This window comes from Oryza glaberrima, chromosome 6 (genome assembly GCF_000147395.1).
Source record: "Oryza glaberrima chromosome 6, OglaRS2, whole genome shotgun sequence".
NCBI classification, from domain to species: domain Eukaryota; kingdom Viridiplantae; phylum Streptophyta; class Magnoliopsida; order Poales; family Poaceae; genus Oryza; species Oryza glaberrima.
In genome coordinates, this window is record NC_068331.1 from 6,639,729 (window position 1) to 6,656,340 (window position 16,612).

The 16,612-nt window shown below is 43.3% G+C and overlaps 3 protein-coding genes across 4 annotated transcripts; 2 read left to right on the forward strand and 1 right to left on the reverse strand.

Moving 5' to 3' along the window:
* Window positions 1–349: 349 nt before the first annotated feature.
* LOC127777794 (pentatricopeptide repeat-containing protein At1g62260, mitochondrial-like) lies at window positions 350–3,951 on the forward strand. 2 transcript variants are annotated; one of them, XR_008018370.1, is made up of 3 exons: window positions 350–2,404; window positions 2,698–2,804; window positions 3,920–3,951. XR_008018370.1 is itself a non-coding variant. In XM_052304412.1 (2 exons), exon 1 carries the CDS (start codon window positions 350–352, stop codon window positions 2,399–2,401), a length of 2,052 nt encoding a protein of 683 aa, XP_052160372.1. In that variant the 3' UTR covers window positions 2,402–2,404; window positions 2,698–3,014. The 2 variants fall into 2 exon arrangements, 1 of the variants encoding a protein (XP_052160372.1); XM_052304412.1 differs by lacking the exon at window positions 3,920–3,951 and having other exon boundaries at window positions 2,698–3,014.
* A 54-nt stretch (window positions 3,952–4,005) lies between these two features.
* LOC127776339 (protein RKD1-like) lies at window positions 4,006–5,063 on the forward strand. The gene is made up of 4 exons (XM_052302691.1): window positions 4,006–4,028; window positions 4,189–4,304; window positions 4,425–4,765; window positions 4,866–5,063. The coding sequence occupies exons 1-4, from the start codon at window positions 4,006–4,008 to the stop codon at window positions 5,061–5,063; spliced, it is 678 nt and encodes a 225-aa protein (XP_052158651.1).
* Window positions 5,064–5,447: 384 nt separating this feature from the next.
* LOC127777793 (ATP-dependent zinc metalloprotease FTSH 6, chloroplastic) lies at window positions 5,448–8,971 on the reverse strand. The gene is made up of 2 exons (XM_052304411.1): window positions 7,380–8,971; window positions 5,448–6,276 (listed from the first exon to the last, which is right to left on the reverse strand). The coding sequence occupies exons 1-2, from the start codon at window positions 8,858–8,860 to the stop codon at window positions 5,688–5,690; spliced, it is 2,070 nt and encodes a 689-aa protein (XP_052160371.1). The 5' UTR covers window positions 8,861–8,971; the 3' UTR covers window positions 5,448–5,687.
* Window positions 8,972–16,612: the final 7,641 nt, after the last annotated feature.

Consider the following 16,612-nt stretch of genomic DNA (forward strand, 5'->3'; position numbering starts at 1 on the left):
TGAGAATTTCTAGCCCCCACAGCGAACATGGTGCCTCCTTTCAAAGCTGTTTTAATAATATAATAGATACCGATTTAATAACACCAATACATATGCCACAAATTTACAGATCTAGATTCATTATACCTGATTGCAGTATGATTTGCCTCACTTCTGTCGAATGAATTCATTAGTATTTTTAAGAGACTATGCTATTAACTCTTTTATACAGTTTGAAATTATGATTTGGATGTTTGAAACTTGAGAGTGGAATGCGACCCTTTAACCAAGTCGGACCTCGTCAGATTCAGGCTAAACACAACACGAACCGAACCCACGTACACAACGGCTAAGTCCCCCCTGGTGTGTGATGCGGACAAGGCCTCCTCCCGTCCCAGCCGCCGCGCACCGCCGCGCCACGGCCACCGCCGCGGGCGCGGCCCCGGCCCCGGCCCCGGCCGCCGCCGACGACCTCGTCATGCGGCACAACCGCTCCCTCGCGGCGCTCCTCCGCGCCGGCCGCTACGGCGCCGCGCGGCGCCTCTTCGACGCCCTCCCGGCCCGCTCCGTCGTGACGTGGAACTCGCTCCTGGCGGGGCTCGCCCGCCGCCCCAACGCCCGCGCGGCGCGGGAGTTCTTCGACGCCATGCCCATCCGCGACGCCGTCTCGTGGAACACGCTGCTCGCCGCCTACTCCGCCTCCCCGCACCCGGACCACCTCGCGGCCGCGCGGCGGCTGTTCGACGAAATGCCCCAGCGGGACGTCGTCACGTGGAACACGCTGCTGGGCGCCTACGCGCGCCGGGGGCTCATGGACGAGGCGCGGAGGCTGTTCGACGAGATGCCCCAGAGGAACGCCGCTTCCTGGAACACGATGGTCACCGGGTTCTTTGCTGCTGGCCAGGTGGTGAAGGCCCTTGACGTGTTCGATGCAATGCCTGCCAAGGATTCTGCATCTCTGAGCACGATGGTGTCTGGGTTTACCAAGAACGGTATGCTGCATGAGGCCGAGGAGTTGTTAACAAAGCGTTTGAGTGTGACAGACATGGACAAAGCTGTTGACGCTTACAATACACTAATTGTTGCATATGGACAAGCTGGGAGGTTTAGTGATGCCAAAAGATTATTTGATATGATACCCAAAGGACAATACCAGCATAATATGCTCAAAAGGAAAGGTTTTGAGAGGAATGTTGTTTCATGGAACTCGATGATGATATGCTATATCAAGGCTGGTGATGTTTGCTCAGCTAGGGCATTGTTTAATGAGATGCCAGATAAAGACTTGGTTTCATGGAATACTATGATTTCTGGGTATACTCAAGCGTCAGATATGAAAGAAGCAGAGAAACTGTTCTGGGAAATGCCAGATCCAGATACAGTATCATGGAATTTAATTATACAAGGATTCATGCAAAAAGGAGAGGCTGAGCATGCCAGGGGATTTTTTGATAGGATGCCAGAGCGTGGAACCATCTCATGGAATACAATGATATCCGGTTATGAGAAAAATGGGAATTACATCAGTTCTGTTAAGTTGTTTTCAAAGATGCTTGAAGTTGGTGAGATTCCTGATCGGCATACCTTCTCTTCTGTTCTAGCAGCATGTGCCTCTATCCCTATGTTAGGCCTCGGAGCTCAGATCCACCAACTTGTTGAAAAATCATTTGTGCCAGATACTGCAATCAGCAATGCACTTATAACGATGTACTCTAGATGTGGGGCACTAAATGATGCGGAGGCCATCTTCAAGCAGATGCATACAAAAAAGGATTTAGTGTCTTGGAATGCACTAATAGGATGTTATGAACACCATGGTCGTGCTACAAAAGCCTTGCAACTGTTCAAAGAGATGAGGAGAGCCAAGGTTATGCCTACTCACATAACCTTTGTTTCTCTCTTGAGTGCGTGCGTCAATGCTGGTCTTGTCTCTGAAGGACGGATGGTGTTCGATACCATGGTTCATGAGTATGGCATTGTTGCTAGAATTGAGCACTATGCTGCACTCGTCAATCTCATAGGACGTCATGGGCAACTTGATGACGCGTTGGAGGTGATCAATAGCATGCCAATGGCTCCAGATCGATCAGTCTGGGGTGCATTTCTTGGAGCTTGTACGGCTAAGAAGAATGAACCACTAGCTCAAATGGCTGCAAAGGAACTATCGACGATTAATCCCGACAGTTCTGCTCCATACGTACTTATTCATAACCTACATGCCCATGAAGGGAAGTGGGGAAGTGCAGCGGTGGTAAGGGAAGAGATGGAACGGCAAGGCGTTTACAAGCAGCCAGGATACAGCTGGATTGATTTGGAAGGCAAGATGCATGTCTTCATCTCAGGGGATACTTGGCATCCCAATGCCCAGGAGATTTTTTCTGTCCTGGAAGGTGTTGACAGGACATGTAGAGATTGGAGTTAGACGGTACGGCAAATTTTTTGTTTCTATATATAACAGAAAAAAAGTTTTGTTGTGTTAGACTGTAGAAGCAAATATACAGCTTTTCTTCCTTCAATTCTTCTTGTACTGTACAGATATCTCATTTCATGTATTGTTTGTATTTTCCTGAGTTCAACAAACGATTTGTCTTCAATCTAATTGCAATAATGAATTTATACAGTGATATATTAAATTTACTTACATAACTGTTCAAATTTTGATAAATTCATTCTTAGACAGCAAAATCATACTAAATGTGAATGATTTATTTTCCACAGTGCGGTCGTTTGCCTAGCTTTCTGCAGATTGGCAATGGCACAACCCAATGAGCTTGGAGATGAACCAGCTAACTCAAGTAAAGCTTATTGCTAAAAGAAACAATCAAGTAAGCTTGTGTTTTACATGTTTGGCACATGTTTGTTACTTTGTTTTCGATAATACTATCTCTTTTTTTGCAGTTAATTGCTGCTTTGTTCACGAAACATAATTGACAAATGCTTGCTCTCCCGTAGGAGAATTGTCCTGGATCCGTCCCTATGAAATTTTTCCCAGTTCTCACTAGTTACAGTTATGGTTACAACAGGCCAGTGGTGCACGTTTATATATGAGCCATATATATATATATATATATATATATATATATATATATATATATATATATATATATATATATAGGACACTCATATGGGGCACCATGGTGCCCGGGCACCATGGTATCAAATGCACAAAATCACTCAAATTTTTCAAAATTTTCAAATTGTGAGTATATACCTAGTTATAATAATTCGATTCATACCTATACCTATCAACAAAACAACTCAAATTTAACTTTATTTCACAATCCATGATTACATACCTAACTAATTATATGTATGGATGTTATATACCTAGAATCAAAATCTAACAAAAACAAGTTCAAATTCAGTTCAAACTTGTTTTGAACTAGTTAGTAAAGTAGTTAATGTTAATATCTAAGTAATTGAAAAAGTTTCATACTCATTTGAATTGGGTATATACTCAATTTCAACAATGGTGCCCGGGCACCATGGAGCACCAAACAAATTTACTATATATATATATATATATATATATATATATATATTTATATATATATATTTAAGATAATGGATAAGCAGGCCACTGCAACTAAGATGCACAAAGCCACAAATATTAGACATATATACAGCAAATTTAAAGTAGATGAACAGCAAAACACAAGGTTCATGTCCTAAACAAGCCATAATATTAAAATATCAGTTCAGCTAAAGAATATCAGTAGTACTAATCTTAGTGGGAAAACTAATCTAGCCGGAAGATTTTACTCCCCAATGCACAAACCCCAAAGACATGCTCTGCAATTACCAAAACTAATTACTAGTGGGCAGCCAATACCATAATTGCTTTGGTAACCCCCGATCCATTAGCCACTCTTTGCATTAACTCTTTTGCATGGTTTTAATTACTAACCGTTTCCATGCGTCATGCGCCCAATGATATCAGGATTTGTGAGCCGGCTTTCCTTTCATGAGTTCATCCACTCAGTATATATTCTCTGGCTGCTCACCACTCAAATCTCTCTCGAAAGAATGGAGCCCAGCCAAGAACATAGGTAAGCTCAGTTTTGTCTTGCATCATGCATATGGTTAACCATGCTCCTCTCTGAGAAAATTTTGTAGCAGTAGCATTTTTTGGCTGCAAGACAGTGTGTTTATCTGTTATTGATCTAGCCTTTTTTTTTCATGAACTAGCTGGTGGCCTTATTGTACTAGCCTTTGGCCTGATAGTTACCTGCTTGAGGAGGAAGCGCTCTTCTCCAGTCTTTCCTTCCCGAGCTTTCATCCCCAGCCAGTCTACTCTACTGTCATGCAAAGCAACGTTTTACAAGGTATGCCTTTTTTTCTTTCTTCTTGGATTAATGAAAGAATGGTCATCTCTTTTTTAACTGAAGAAGAATGGTGATTTCTGTGTATTTGTGGTGCTTAGACCCTTGTTTCTTGCCATGCAGACGAGCTTGGTGTCATCTTTGAAGATGATGTGCTGAAGTATTGGGATGAGATGGAGCAATCGGAGAACAAGGTAGAGAAAAGTGAGAAGGGATTGCCACTGCTCTATTACGGTGATGAGAACGGAGCAGCCTCCAAGATCATGAGAGACGATGTTAGATCAGAGGAGAAGGCATTGACGTTCGAGCTCGTGTCCCAGTACTTCTACATGCCGATCACGCAGGCGGCACGAGAGCTGAATGTTGGGCTCACCCTCCTGAAGAAGAAGTGCAGAGAGCTGGGCATTCCAAGGTGGCCACACCGCAAGATGAAAAGCTTGCAGACACTCATCAACAATGTACAGGTCCTCTCTTTCTTCCCAACTTTCGTTTTTGTAATTCTATGTCAGATAAAACTTTATACTCTGTTTTATTAATACATTTGTGAGATAAATGGCGATGCAGGTCCTTCAGGAAGCCAGCAAGGCGAACAATGAGGAGCAGCTGAGGATGCTGGTAGAGATGCTGCAGGAGGAGAGGAGGCTCCTGGAGCAGAAGCCGTATGTTCAGCTCGAGGAGAAGACGAAGAGGCTCAGGCAGGCCTGCTTCAAGGCCAACTACAAGAAGAGGCGTCTCTTGGCTCTTGAAGCTGGGGAGCCGTGAAGAAAGTATTTATGCCCAGCAACATATACATAATATAATATAATATAATGCAAATCCTCTTTGCAATGCTAAATGTCATATTGTCATGTCTCTATGATGGGAATCTGGCGTGTTCCATGTGTCTGCTATAGTTCAGTACAGTCAGATTATCTTATACTCCTACTTGCAGTATACTAGTACGTATTAGTAATCCAAATGGTACTGGGAGGGTATATTTCCTAATGTCTGCCTGTCCGGAGATTGCTGTGAATTTCTGAGACGCATATATGCAGCTGTTTTATTTTATCAGAAGTCAGAACTAGTATCAAATGTCGACAAAAACAAGTGAAATTATGCTGAAATCCAGTTTTCATTAGAAAAGAAAAACATTTAGGGCCTGTTCACATTATTGCAAAAATGAACATTTCCAAATTTTGGCAAGTGAGCAACATTGTTAAAATTTAGTAAGATAGGCTAAATGTGATGTTGTCAAAATTCTGTATGCATTACTAATATTTGAGAACAAACTAAATGCATTCATATGTTTGTCAATCAACTGCCTTACATTTGTTACTACAGTACATTACATTGCTCTATGTAAATATCTCTACACACTACACTTCTGTGTACTACCACTACTGCTGCTCAAGCAGTGGCCAGCTGCTCTGTCCTCGCCGCCGTTTCCCGCCGCTCCTTGCCGATGTCGACGTGCTCCGACAAGATCGCCCTGAACTCGTCGCCGCCGAGCGTCTCCTGCTCCATGAGCACGTCCACCAGCTGGTCGATGGCGGCGCGGTTCCTCCTCACGTGCGCCTTGGCCACCTCGTACGCCTCGTCGACGATGGTCCTCACCGCGGCGTCGATGTCGGCGGCGAGCCTCTCCGACATGGAGCTCCGGGCCAGCATCCGCAGCACCACGTCGCCGCCCTGCGCCGCCGGCTCCGCCAGCGCCCACGGCCCGATCTCCGACATCCCGAACGCCGTCACCATCCGCCGCGCCACCCGCGTCACCTGCTGCAGGTCCCCCGCCGCGCCGGTCGTCACCTCCGGCTCGCCGAAGACGACCTCCTCGGCGGCGCGGCCGCCCAGCCCGCCCACGATCCCCGCGAAGATCTGCTGCCTCGACACCAGCGCCGGGTCCTCCTCGCCGGGGAGGAACCACGTCAGCCCGCGCGCCTGCCCCCGCGGGATCAGCGTCACCTTCTGCACCTCGCCGTGCCCCGCCGTCAAAGTCCTGCATTAAAAAGAAAAAAAAAGGGCCCCGATAGCACATCGAGAACGTTGTAGGTGATCCAGACATGACATACCGAGACACGATATTTGATAACGGATTTCAACCATAATATTTATCTCTAGGCGACTCTTTATGGACTCTCCTCCCCGATCTATCATAATCAGAGGGTATCAGAGTTGTATTGACTCTTGACTAGACACCATCAATAACTGTTCCCTCTGAGCAGCCCTAATGGGCGATCGATCGCCCTGCCAATGGGGGTAGCGAATCTAATCGCTACCCCCCTCCCCTCTCCCCCCTCCACCTGGTTTTCTTTTTTGGCACCTTATTACTTTTCTATTTTAGTAAATTTATACACCTAAAATTTATACACCTCAAGTTTACACATCTAAAGTTTAGAGACCAAAAGTTTATAAGTCAAAAGTTTATATATCCGATTCAAATTTAAATTTGAATTCAAATATTTTTTTATATATAGTATTTCTATACATCTAAAGTTTATACACTTAAAGCTTATAGACCTAAAGTTTATATATCCGATTCAAATTTGAATTTGAATTCAAATATTTTCTATATATAGTATTTCTATACATCTAAAGTTTATACACCTAAAGTTTATAGACCCAAAGTTTATAAGTCAAAAGTTTACATACCCGATTCAAATTTGAATTTGAATTCAAATTTTTTGTACATAGTATTTCTATACATAAATTTTTCTAACTTTATTGTGTTTTTTAAAATTTTTTTGGTTTGCTATAGTATGAAGAGAAGGGAGGAGAATAGTATAGAGAAGGAAGCGGGCGGGTGAGCGCTCGGCGGACGGGGGGAGCCATCATCCGCCGATTAGTATTTCCGGTTCCGTCTTGCCTATGCTTAAAGGTCATGTGGTGAATCCGACTATTACTGTTTCTTTTTTTAATAATGGTAATGTGTTACATTACTTTATTTCTAACACCTAGTCACCTACTATAATTTTATAACTTTTAGTTATAAACTGTAACGATTTATTAAATATATTCGATTCAAACTAACATTCTCGATGTGAGAAGGGAAGGAAACACAAGGTGATGAGAGGAGGAAGAATGAGAGGTGGGTGTACTTACGCGCACACTGCGTGGCCGATCTCATGGTAGGCGACGAGCATCTTGCTCTTGCCGTCGGTCATGCTGGTGCCCTCGAGGCCGGCGACGATGCGGTCGATGGAGTCGTCGATCTCGCTGACGGTGATGCGGTCCTTGCCGCGGCGGCCGGCGAGGATGGCGGCCTCGTTCATGAGGTTGGCGAGGTCGGCGCCGCTGAACCCCGGCGTGCGCATGGCGACCACGGCGAGCGACACGCCGGGGTCGAGCCGCTTGTTGGCGCCGTGCACGCGGAGGATCTCCTCCCGGCCGCGCACGTCGGGGAGGCCGACGGACACCCGCCGGTCGAAGCGCCCCGGCCGGAGCAGCGCCGCGTCGAGGATCTCCGGCCGGTTGGTGGCGGCGATCACGACGACGCCGCCGTCGCCGCCGCCGAACCCGTCCATCTCGGTGAGCAGCTGGTTCAGCGTCTGCTCCCTCTCGTCGTTCCCGCCGCCGATCCCCGCGCCGCGCTGCCGCCCCACGGCGTCTATCTCGTCGATGAAGACGAGGCACGGCGCGCTCGCCTTGGCCCTGTCGAACAGGTCGCGCACCCGCGACGCGCCGACGCCGACGAACATCTCGATGAACTCGGAGCCGGACAGCGAGAAGAAGGGCACGCCGGCCTCGCCGGCGATCGCCTTGGCCAGCAGCGTCTTCCCCGTCCCCGGCGGGCCGACCAGCAGCACGCCCTTGGGGATCCTCGCACCGACCGCCGTGAACTTCTCCGGGAACTTCAAGAACTGGACGATCTCCTGGAAGTCCTGCTTGGCCTCGTCCACGCCGGCGACGTCGTCGAACGTGACGCCGGTGTTGGGCTCCATCTGGAACTTGGCCTTGGACTTGCCGAGCCCGAACGGGAGGCTAGGCCCGCCACCGGGGTTGTTCATGGTCGCCGACCGCCACAGGAGCGAGGCGACGAAGAGGAGAGGGAAGCCGAAGTTGACGAGGAGGTCGAGCAGCATCACCCCGGCGCTGGGCTCCACCGGGTGCGCCGCGAAGTCGACGCCCTTGTCCCGGAGCTTCCGGACGAGCTCGGCGGGGAGGCCCGGGAGCTGCACCTTGACGCGGTGCACCCTCGACAGCGCCGCCGCGTCGTCCACCTCGGCGACGGCCACCGTGCCGTTCTCGAAGAAGTCCACCTTCTTGACGGCGCCGGCGACGAGGTACTCCAGGAACCGGGAGTAGGACATCCTGTTCGACGTCACCTCCTCCGGCGCCGTCGCCTTGGCTCGCGCCGGCCTCGCTGCCGTTAGGCCGAGGCCGAGGCCGAGGCCGGCCGATTGCAGCAGCCTCCTCCTGCTTAGTCCGGCGGCCTCCGACGACGACGACGAAGGCGGCGTGATCTTGGCAGGTGGCGGCGTCGTCCGCTTCTCCTTGGCGACGCCGCCGCCGCCGCCGCCCTGCGCCCTGCAGATCGGCAGCCGGCTCGTCGTCGTCGTCAGCGACATCGCCGTCGGCGACATGCCTGAACCAATCACAATCGAGCAACAGTAAGATGTAGAAGTATCAATTCGTTCCAGTTCGCTTGCTGCTTCTAGCTCTCGGATTTTGGAGGGAGCCGTACGGCGATTCCGGGTTTTAAATAGCTTTCAGGTACGGATTTTTCACGGTGCTTACAGTACAGAAGTGGATTTTTCACGGTGCAACGTGGCAAGTTCTTGCTTGATCATGGCCTGAATTAATTTGTTTTTTCACTTGCATTCATCGTTCGTGAGGATTTGTCCGGCAGGTTCGTGATCGATCGAGCCGCTGAAATTGTCGTCATATGTCCTGGTTCTACTACTAGTACTTCTCGTAGCATCTGGAGACATCACGGATAATTCTGCGGTTTCTGGGCCGCGGTGCAATGCAATGCAATCCGGGGAACCAATCGGGTGGCAGCTCCCGCGCGCGGTCACGGCGTCGCGTCGCGGTCGCTGGCTCGCTCGGCACGGGGAGTAGTAAGCTCTAGCGGCGTCTCCAGCGGATTTGTCGCGCGAGTCCGCACGCACCGGCACCGCACATGTGGGTGGCCTCGCCACGCGCCACGATCACCACGAGCTGCACTTGCACGGCCGCGGCACGGCTTGTCGCGGAGCAGCAGAGGAGCCGCACGTGCAGTACTAGAGTTTTTTTTTTTTTTGGTGTGGGGGTCGCTACTGAACTGGGTTTCGTGGTAGAAACCACCAGCGGTGGCAAGCTTACCGCGTTTACGTGCGTGTTTTCGACGAGTTTGGTCGTGCCGTTTTCGCCTTTATGCATGCCCACTGGCCGCTGCAACTGTAAAGTGTTTTTGATTCTTATTATGTGATGAATAATTGGTACTCCCTCCGTTTTAAAATATTTGACACCGTTAACTTTTTAGTACGTGTTTGACCATTCGTCTTATTTAAAAAATTTAAGTAATTATTTATCCTTTTTATATCATTTGATTCATTGTTAAATATACTTTCATATACACATATAGTTTTACATATTTCACAAATTTTTTTTGAATAAGACGAACGGTGAAACATGTGCGAAAAAGTCAACGGTGTCAAACATTTTGAAACGGAGGGAGTATATAAGATTATTGGTTTTGATATTTAGAGATTATTGGTGAAGTGGTTTTGGAGATGATTGGATTTTACAGGTAAACTACAGGAACTGCTGTCTGTGATTTGGTCTAGTCAGATCAGGCTATGTGTGTCGGTCAGACCGGCTAGCTCGCGGTCTGACCGGCCGACTCTGTGTCGGTTTCGGTTTTGGGTTGTTTGTTTAGATATCCGTGATTGTTTCATGATTATAGCTTCTAGATGGATACTATGCGTATGTAATACTGTTGTTTGCTAACAATGAGTCAAGTTGGAGATAGCTTAGTCTCGGAATATGGTTTCTTTGTTTGATTTACGTATAGGTGACTTGATGCCTCGGGAGAGTATTGCCGGTGATGGATCGAGAGTCGGCTTCAGGATAAGGCGATGTCCATGACGGTCAGATATCATGCGGGATACTTAGGATAGAGTTCAATGCACGTGGTTGGTGGAGATTCCATATGGCATACGATAGAGGTATTGTGTGCGTATGGGATGCGGAGTCGAATTTGGAAGGAGCCCAAATTTGGTATGATTAGAGTTTGTAAAGTTTGTTTTTTTTACGAGAAGGTTTCCTAGGTGGATTAGGACTTCTAGTATGAGTTTGGTTCGTGGCTTTAGGCTACTTACCTTATGTATAAATAGAGAGGGAGCGCGAGGCTTCCCAATATCGTTTTTGAGAGCATTGAGTTGATAGTTTAGTTAGGGTTTCAAGTTTAGTCGAGATTTTTGTAAGGAGTGTTGTACTTTGTAAACACAGAGAGAAAGCGATAAAGTTGTCATCTACTCCGAGAGTTCTTCGAATTGTGTTTGTTCGGGTTCGGCGGTCTAACCGACACCATACCGGCGGCGGCTTCAGGAGGAAGAGGCAATTTCAGGGTGGTCCAACCGGGCGATCTACACCGGTCAGACCGGCGGCACAGGCACGATCAGACCGGTTGATCAACCTCGGTCAGACCGATCTACATCGAATTTGAGGGTAACTTTTTATTCCGTGAAAAGTTTGGGTTTTTGGACATACCAACCATTCACCCCCTCCCCTCTCTGGTTGGCTTAGTTCTTGTGTTTCGATCCTACAACAACTTTAAAAAATTGCACGAACGTTTCATGGATGGATATATTACTGTCGACACAAAATAACTCAAAATACTTTAAATGTAACTTATAAGAGAATATATAAATCACCTGGTGTATGTCCACTGGTTCATTACATGTCAACTACTCTCTCCGTTTCAGGTTAGAAGACTTTCTAGCATTCTCCATATTTATATAAGTGTTAATAAATCTAGACACACATATATGTCTATATTCATTGACATATATATATATATATATATGTATATATATATATAGGTACATATATATATATAGGTACATACATATATATATATACATATACATATATATATATATGAATATGGACAATGCTAGAAAGTCCTATAATATGAAACAAAGGAGGTAGATAGTTATAAAAAAATTAAAATTTTCTAACAAGATATATTTATATATAATACTCCCTCCGTCCCAAATATAAGTATTTTTAGCTATAAATCTGGACAACTGTGTGTCCATATTCATAGCCAAAAATTGTTACATTTTGGGACGGAGGTAGTATATCACTTCGTAAACAGTCAAACATGCAATATTAAATTCGACTTCTACACGTTGTAATAAAAATAACAAATTAAAATCTAACTAATAAAAAATTGGTAATGTAATAGCATTGCACAGTAAAGTTACACTATAATATACTTGTTATATAGGAAAGTGGTTTCATCCTTCAAGGGGATATCCCCTCATTTCGTGAATGTCACCTAAATATTCATCAAGAAATATGAAAAAAAAATGGTAACATAAATTAATATGAAATATAGCACTTCACAAACATGCAAGTTTAAATTCAACTTCTACAAGTTGTAACAAAATAACAAGGACATGGCTACACAGCTAGTGGTAGCTGGTTTGTCTAAACCAGCTACCACTCCATCTATGATAAATAATATCCACCTACACTTCAAATACAATTTTCTCTTAAACTACTCATCCGATCTACAATCCGATTACACCGTTGTATTCGATTACACCGTTGTGTTCGTAACAATTAAATCTTTATAACGAGATCTCACATGATTATATTTTGATGAAAAAATATAAATTACTTTTGTAATATATCTAAATTACTTTTAGATTTCACTAAGTTACTTTTTAGACATATAAAAGTAATTCAATATAACCTAAAAGTAATTTACATATATTATAGAAGTAACTTATAACAAAAAGAAAGTAACTTCTATAATATATGTTAATTACTTTAAAACTTTATTGAATTTACTTTTATATATTTAAGAAGTAACTTAGTGAAATCTAAAAGTAATTTAGATATATTATAAAAGTATTTGTGATTTTTATCAAAATATAATCATGTGAGATCTTGTTCTAAAGATTTAATTGTTACGAACACAACGGTGTAATCGGATTGTTAATCGGATGAGTAATTTAAGAGAATATTTTATTTGAAGCATAGATGATAGGAATATTTGTTCTACATGCTTGATCAATTAGTACTTTAGTAAAGTAACACTACAAGAAATGCAACTATTGGCAAGAGTATTTCCCCTTGCAATAGTATAGCCTTGCAGAAGATCCTTATCTGCTACCATCACTCTAGTTCCTTGCTAATAATGTTTATTTGCAAGGGTCATGAACGTACCCTTGCAGAATGTCGTCATCCCCAAGGCATGTGCGATGGTCCTTGGGATTGTATGAAATAAAGCATCCCTTTGTAATATAAATTACATAATATAAATTTTACAGTTAGTTAATTGCTAGTATTACGCTAGCCATGCATGGATCTTGTGAGCTTGTTTTTATTTATAAATAGATTAAACATTATCTAAAAATAAAAATATATTTAATTGATTTCTGTAAAAAAAACTCTATAAATAGCTAAATAAAAAATTAAATTAAAGAATTGCAAATGAAATTGTGCTTGTACTGTCAAAAACTTCTTTTACATTTACTAAGTTTTAGTTTGCTAATTAAAGTATAGCTAACCGATAAAAATTGTATGAAACATGTTAATATAAAATGTCGACCACGCGACCTCATTTCCAGTACTATAAAAAAAATATAAATGAACTATTCGGAAGGGCCTGCAAATGATAAAAACAGGGCATGTGCGTGTGACATGCATAACTGTTTGTCTTCCATTAATAGAAAAACATAAATTAATTATCATGATCTTTTAATAACACGAATATTTTAATAGTAGAGATACCGAGTCACATCTAAGGTTATATTTTAGTATAGGTTTTATTTAAATATTACATTAATAAAATGGTGTAACGCCATGATATATTTTTTTAGCCATATCTAACAAGTGTCATGCAAACGAGAGAAGGTGCCCACCGTTGTATCTGCCGTATAAAAATTTATCAGTACATTGGCACCTCTACTCTAGAGGGATATTTTCCCATGCTAGCATGCTTGTCACTACTACCTACTCCCTCCGTCCTAAAAAAAGGCAAACCTTAGGTTTGCGTGTCCAACTTTAACTGTCCGTCTTATATGAAAATTTTTTATAATTCGTATTTTTATTATTGTTAGATGATAAAACATGATTAATACTTTGTGCGTGACTTGTCTTTTTAATTTTTTTTATAATTTTTTCAAATAAGACGAACGGTCAAACATTGGGCACGGAAACCAGGGTTTGTCTTTTTTTTGGGACGGAGGGAGTAACACTCTAGTAGCTACTACTTGTCGCCATCACGCCAACCCTCTAATCAATACATTATTGTAACCACTGTTGTCGTTGCCGAGGTCTTATATACACGGTCTCCATGGTTGACAGGTTGAGTAGCGTTGCCACTGTTCTATCTTCGTCGTCAAGCTCCATGACCGCCACTTAGTCGAAGGTATTATTGTACACGCCTACCACACTTATGTTATTACTGGTGGCTCTACTCCCGTAGCAACGATCGTTATAAAAATTGAAAAAAATTAAAAAAATTCTAGATTGATTATCTAGAAATAAAGGATGCAAAATCTATATTTAAAGACGGTATATTTTACTCTTATGGTCATGTAACTTTGAAAATAATTACATAATTTTTGTATAATAGAAAACACGAGATTTCATATATTTTATAAATAATATTACCATGTATAAATTTTTGATGCAATATTTTATCCTGAGTTAGTTTTTTAATGAGGGAATATCTGGAGTTTGTTTTGACCCAGCCACATCCCACTCCCTGAAAAAAAGGAAGTTTTCCCGTACTTAAAAAAAAAACATGCCAGCCCTCTAGAAAAACCCCGTCAACTCAAAAAAAAGAAAAAGAAAAAGAAGGGCTCTCTAGCTCTCACGAAAAAAACCCCCAATTCCCAATCCATCTTTTTCCTTCCCGCGATTTTCTGGCGTTCCCCCCAAAATCGTCCACCCCCATTATCCCATCTCTCCCACTCCCCATGTTTACCGGTCTAATTGTGATTTCCTCATCTGATTGGAGAAATTTATTTGCCCCTCCGTGAGTTTGTAGCACCCAATTTTCTTCATTTGTTTTCTTCCTCGCGTGATCGCTAACAATCCCCTGCCGTGCGCTTGCCTCGACGCAGGTCGGCACCCCTGTCGCACTCCGAGCCTTCAGGTGCGGCACCTCCTGTAGCCCGGTGCGGCGGTGCCTGACACCCAGGCCCAGCACTCCTACCTCGTCGGAGTGTGCCGCTCTGCCGTGCCCCGATCCTTCCTCCTCAGGTAACATCTTGATTAATGTGTGCCTACCAGTTGCTCGATGGAATTCCCCTGTGAGAATTTTGTCATGTCCTGTGATTTTCATCTTTTGTGATTGTATCCCAGGAGCATCTCAACTAATGATTTTGAAAGAATGTTCATCATCCTTTTGGTTTCTTCTACTCTCCTTGCTCCAGGATGTTGGATATTGGATTAATTTGTTTATGGTTTAAGTAATACACACTAAAATTTGCTCTCTAACTTGCACATGTATGACTCAAGTTCCTGACGATGGTTGTGTTTCTAATTCTTTAGTTGCTCGCTACTAGATATTTTTATTGCCCAAAAATTACGAGTATCTCTAGTAGATATATATTCTATCATCAGTTCTTCGGATTAGAATATACAGGTAGGAATTATTAACATAGTTTAATTTATGATTGGTACTGATCTTAGGATTGCTTTAAGTGGTTAGAAAATTCAGGTCTCCTGAAAGTATGATGGAATTTGAATGTTAATAATTGTGCAATCTCAGGATTGCTTTAAGTGGTTAGAAAATTCAGGTCTCCTGAAAGTACGATGGAATTTGAATGTTAATAATTGTGCAATCTGATAGCAAACCATTGGCATGTGTGCAAAAATTCAGTAAATTAAACAAGCTAAGACACATGTTGTTTATTCTTTTGGTGTATTGAAGTGTAGACAGAGTAAACAAATTATAGAGAAATATGTACTACTTAATATGTTCAAGTTATCACTAATAATGATTTATCTGGGAGCAATTATTTTTTGTATTTAAAAGAAGATTTGCTATTAGTCTACATCTAATCTTTCCTCTTCTTATTTTGATAAACTTCCTTGACATAATCTTTCAAAATATGCATCCTTACCATATAATTTCAAGTGTAGGGCTAGCCATTATTTGCATGTCAGAATAGCTTGTTTAGTGTGAGATTAATGGCTGAGGACCGTAGTTGGATGTATAAAAGGGTAGTGAATGGATACATTTCAGATGAGTATTTGAAAGGAGTTAAGAGGTTTATGTCACACGCTGTATCAAAGTTACAAGGTCAGGCAGAGAAAAGGGTTAGATACCCTTGTACGAAGTGCAAGAATGGACAGCTGCATGACAAAAGAATAGTTCAAATGCACCTTTGCAATAAAGGATTTACTGAAAATTACCATGTGTGGAGTAGACATGGTGAAAGTGGAGCTGATACCAGTGAGACACCAGAAGGCAGTATTGACAATGAGATGAATGAAGGAGGTAATGCCTATGGAGAGTCAGATCATATAGATGAGATGGTGTTGGATGCCGCAGGGCCTAATTTTTGTCAAAATATTGAAGAGCCTCCAAATGCTGAAGCAGCTTCATTTTTTGATATGTTAGATGCAGCAGACAAGCCATTGTGGGAGAAGTGTGGAAAACACTCTCAATTATCTGCAGTCTCTCGGTTGTTGACAATAAAATCAGACCATAATATGTCTGTAGCTTGCTTTGATGAGCTGGTCAAGGTTATGAAAGAAATGTTGCCTCCAGATGCAAATTTGCCAGGGAGTTTTTACAAATGCAAGAAAGTCGTCGAAGCTTTAGGTATGCCTGTCCAAAAGATTGATGTTTGTAAGAATGATTGCATGTTATACTATAAGGAGCATGCTAACAAAAGGAAATGTATAACATGTAATGAGCCTCGTAATATTGAAGGGTTAGAACTCCCTGAGAATAAGAAGGGCACTCCACAGAAGGTGCTTCGCTACCTCCCAATCATTCCACGCCTACAGAGGCTCTACATGTCACGAGGCACTGCAACACACATGACATACCACAAGGATGGGCTTGAATCAGAGAGGTGCAACAATGAAAGCAGAAAGAAAAAGTTAACTCACCCAGCAGAGAGTGAAACATGGAAGCATATTGATTCAAAGTACCC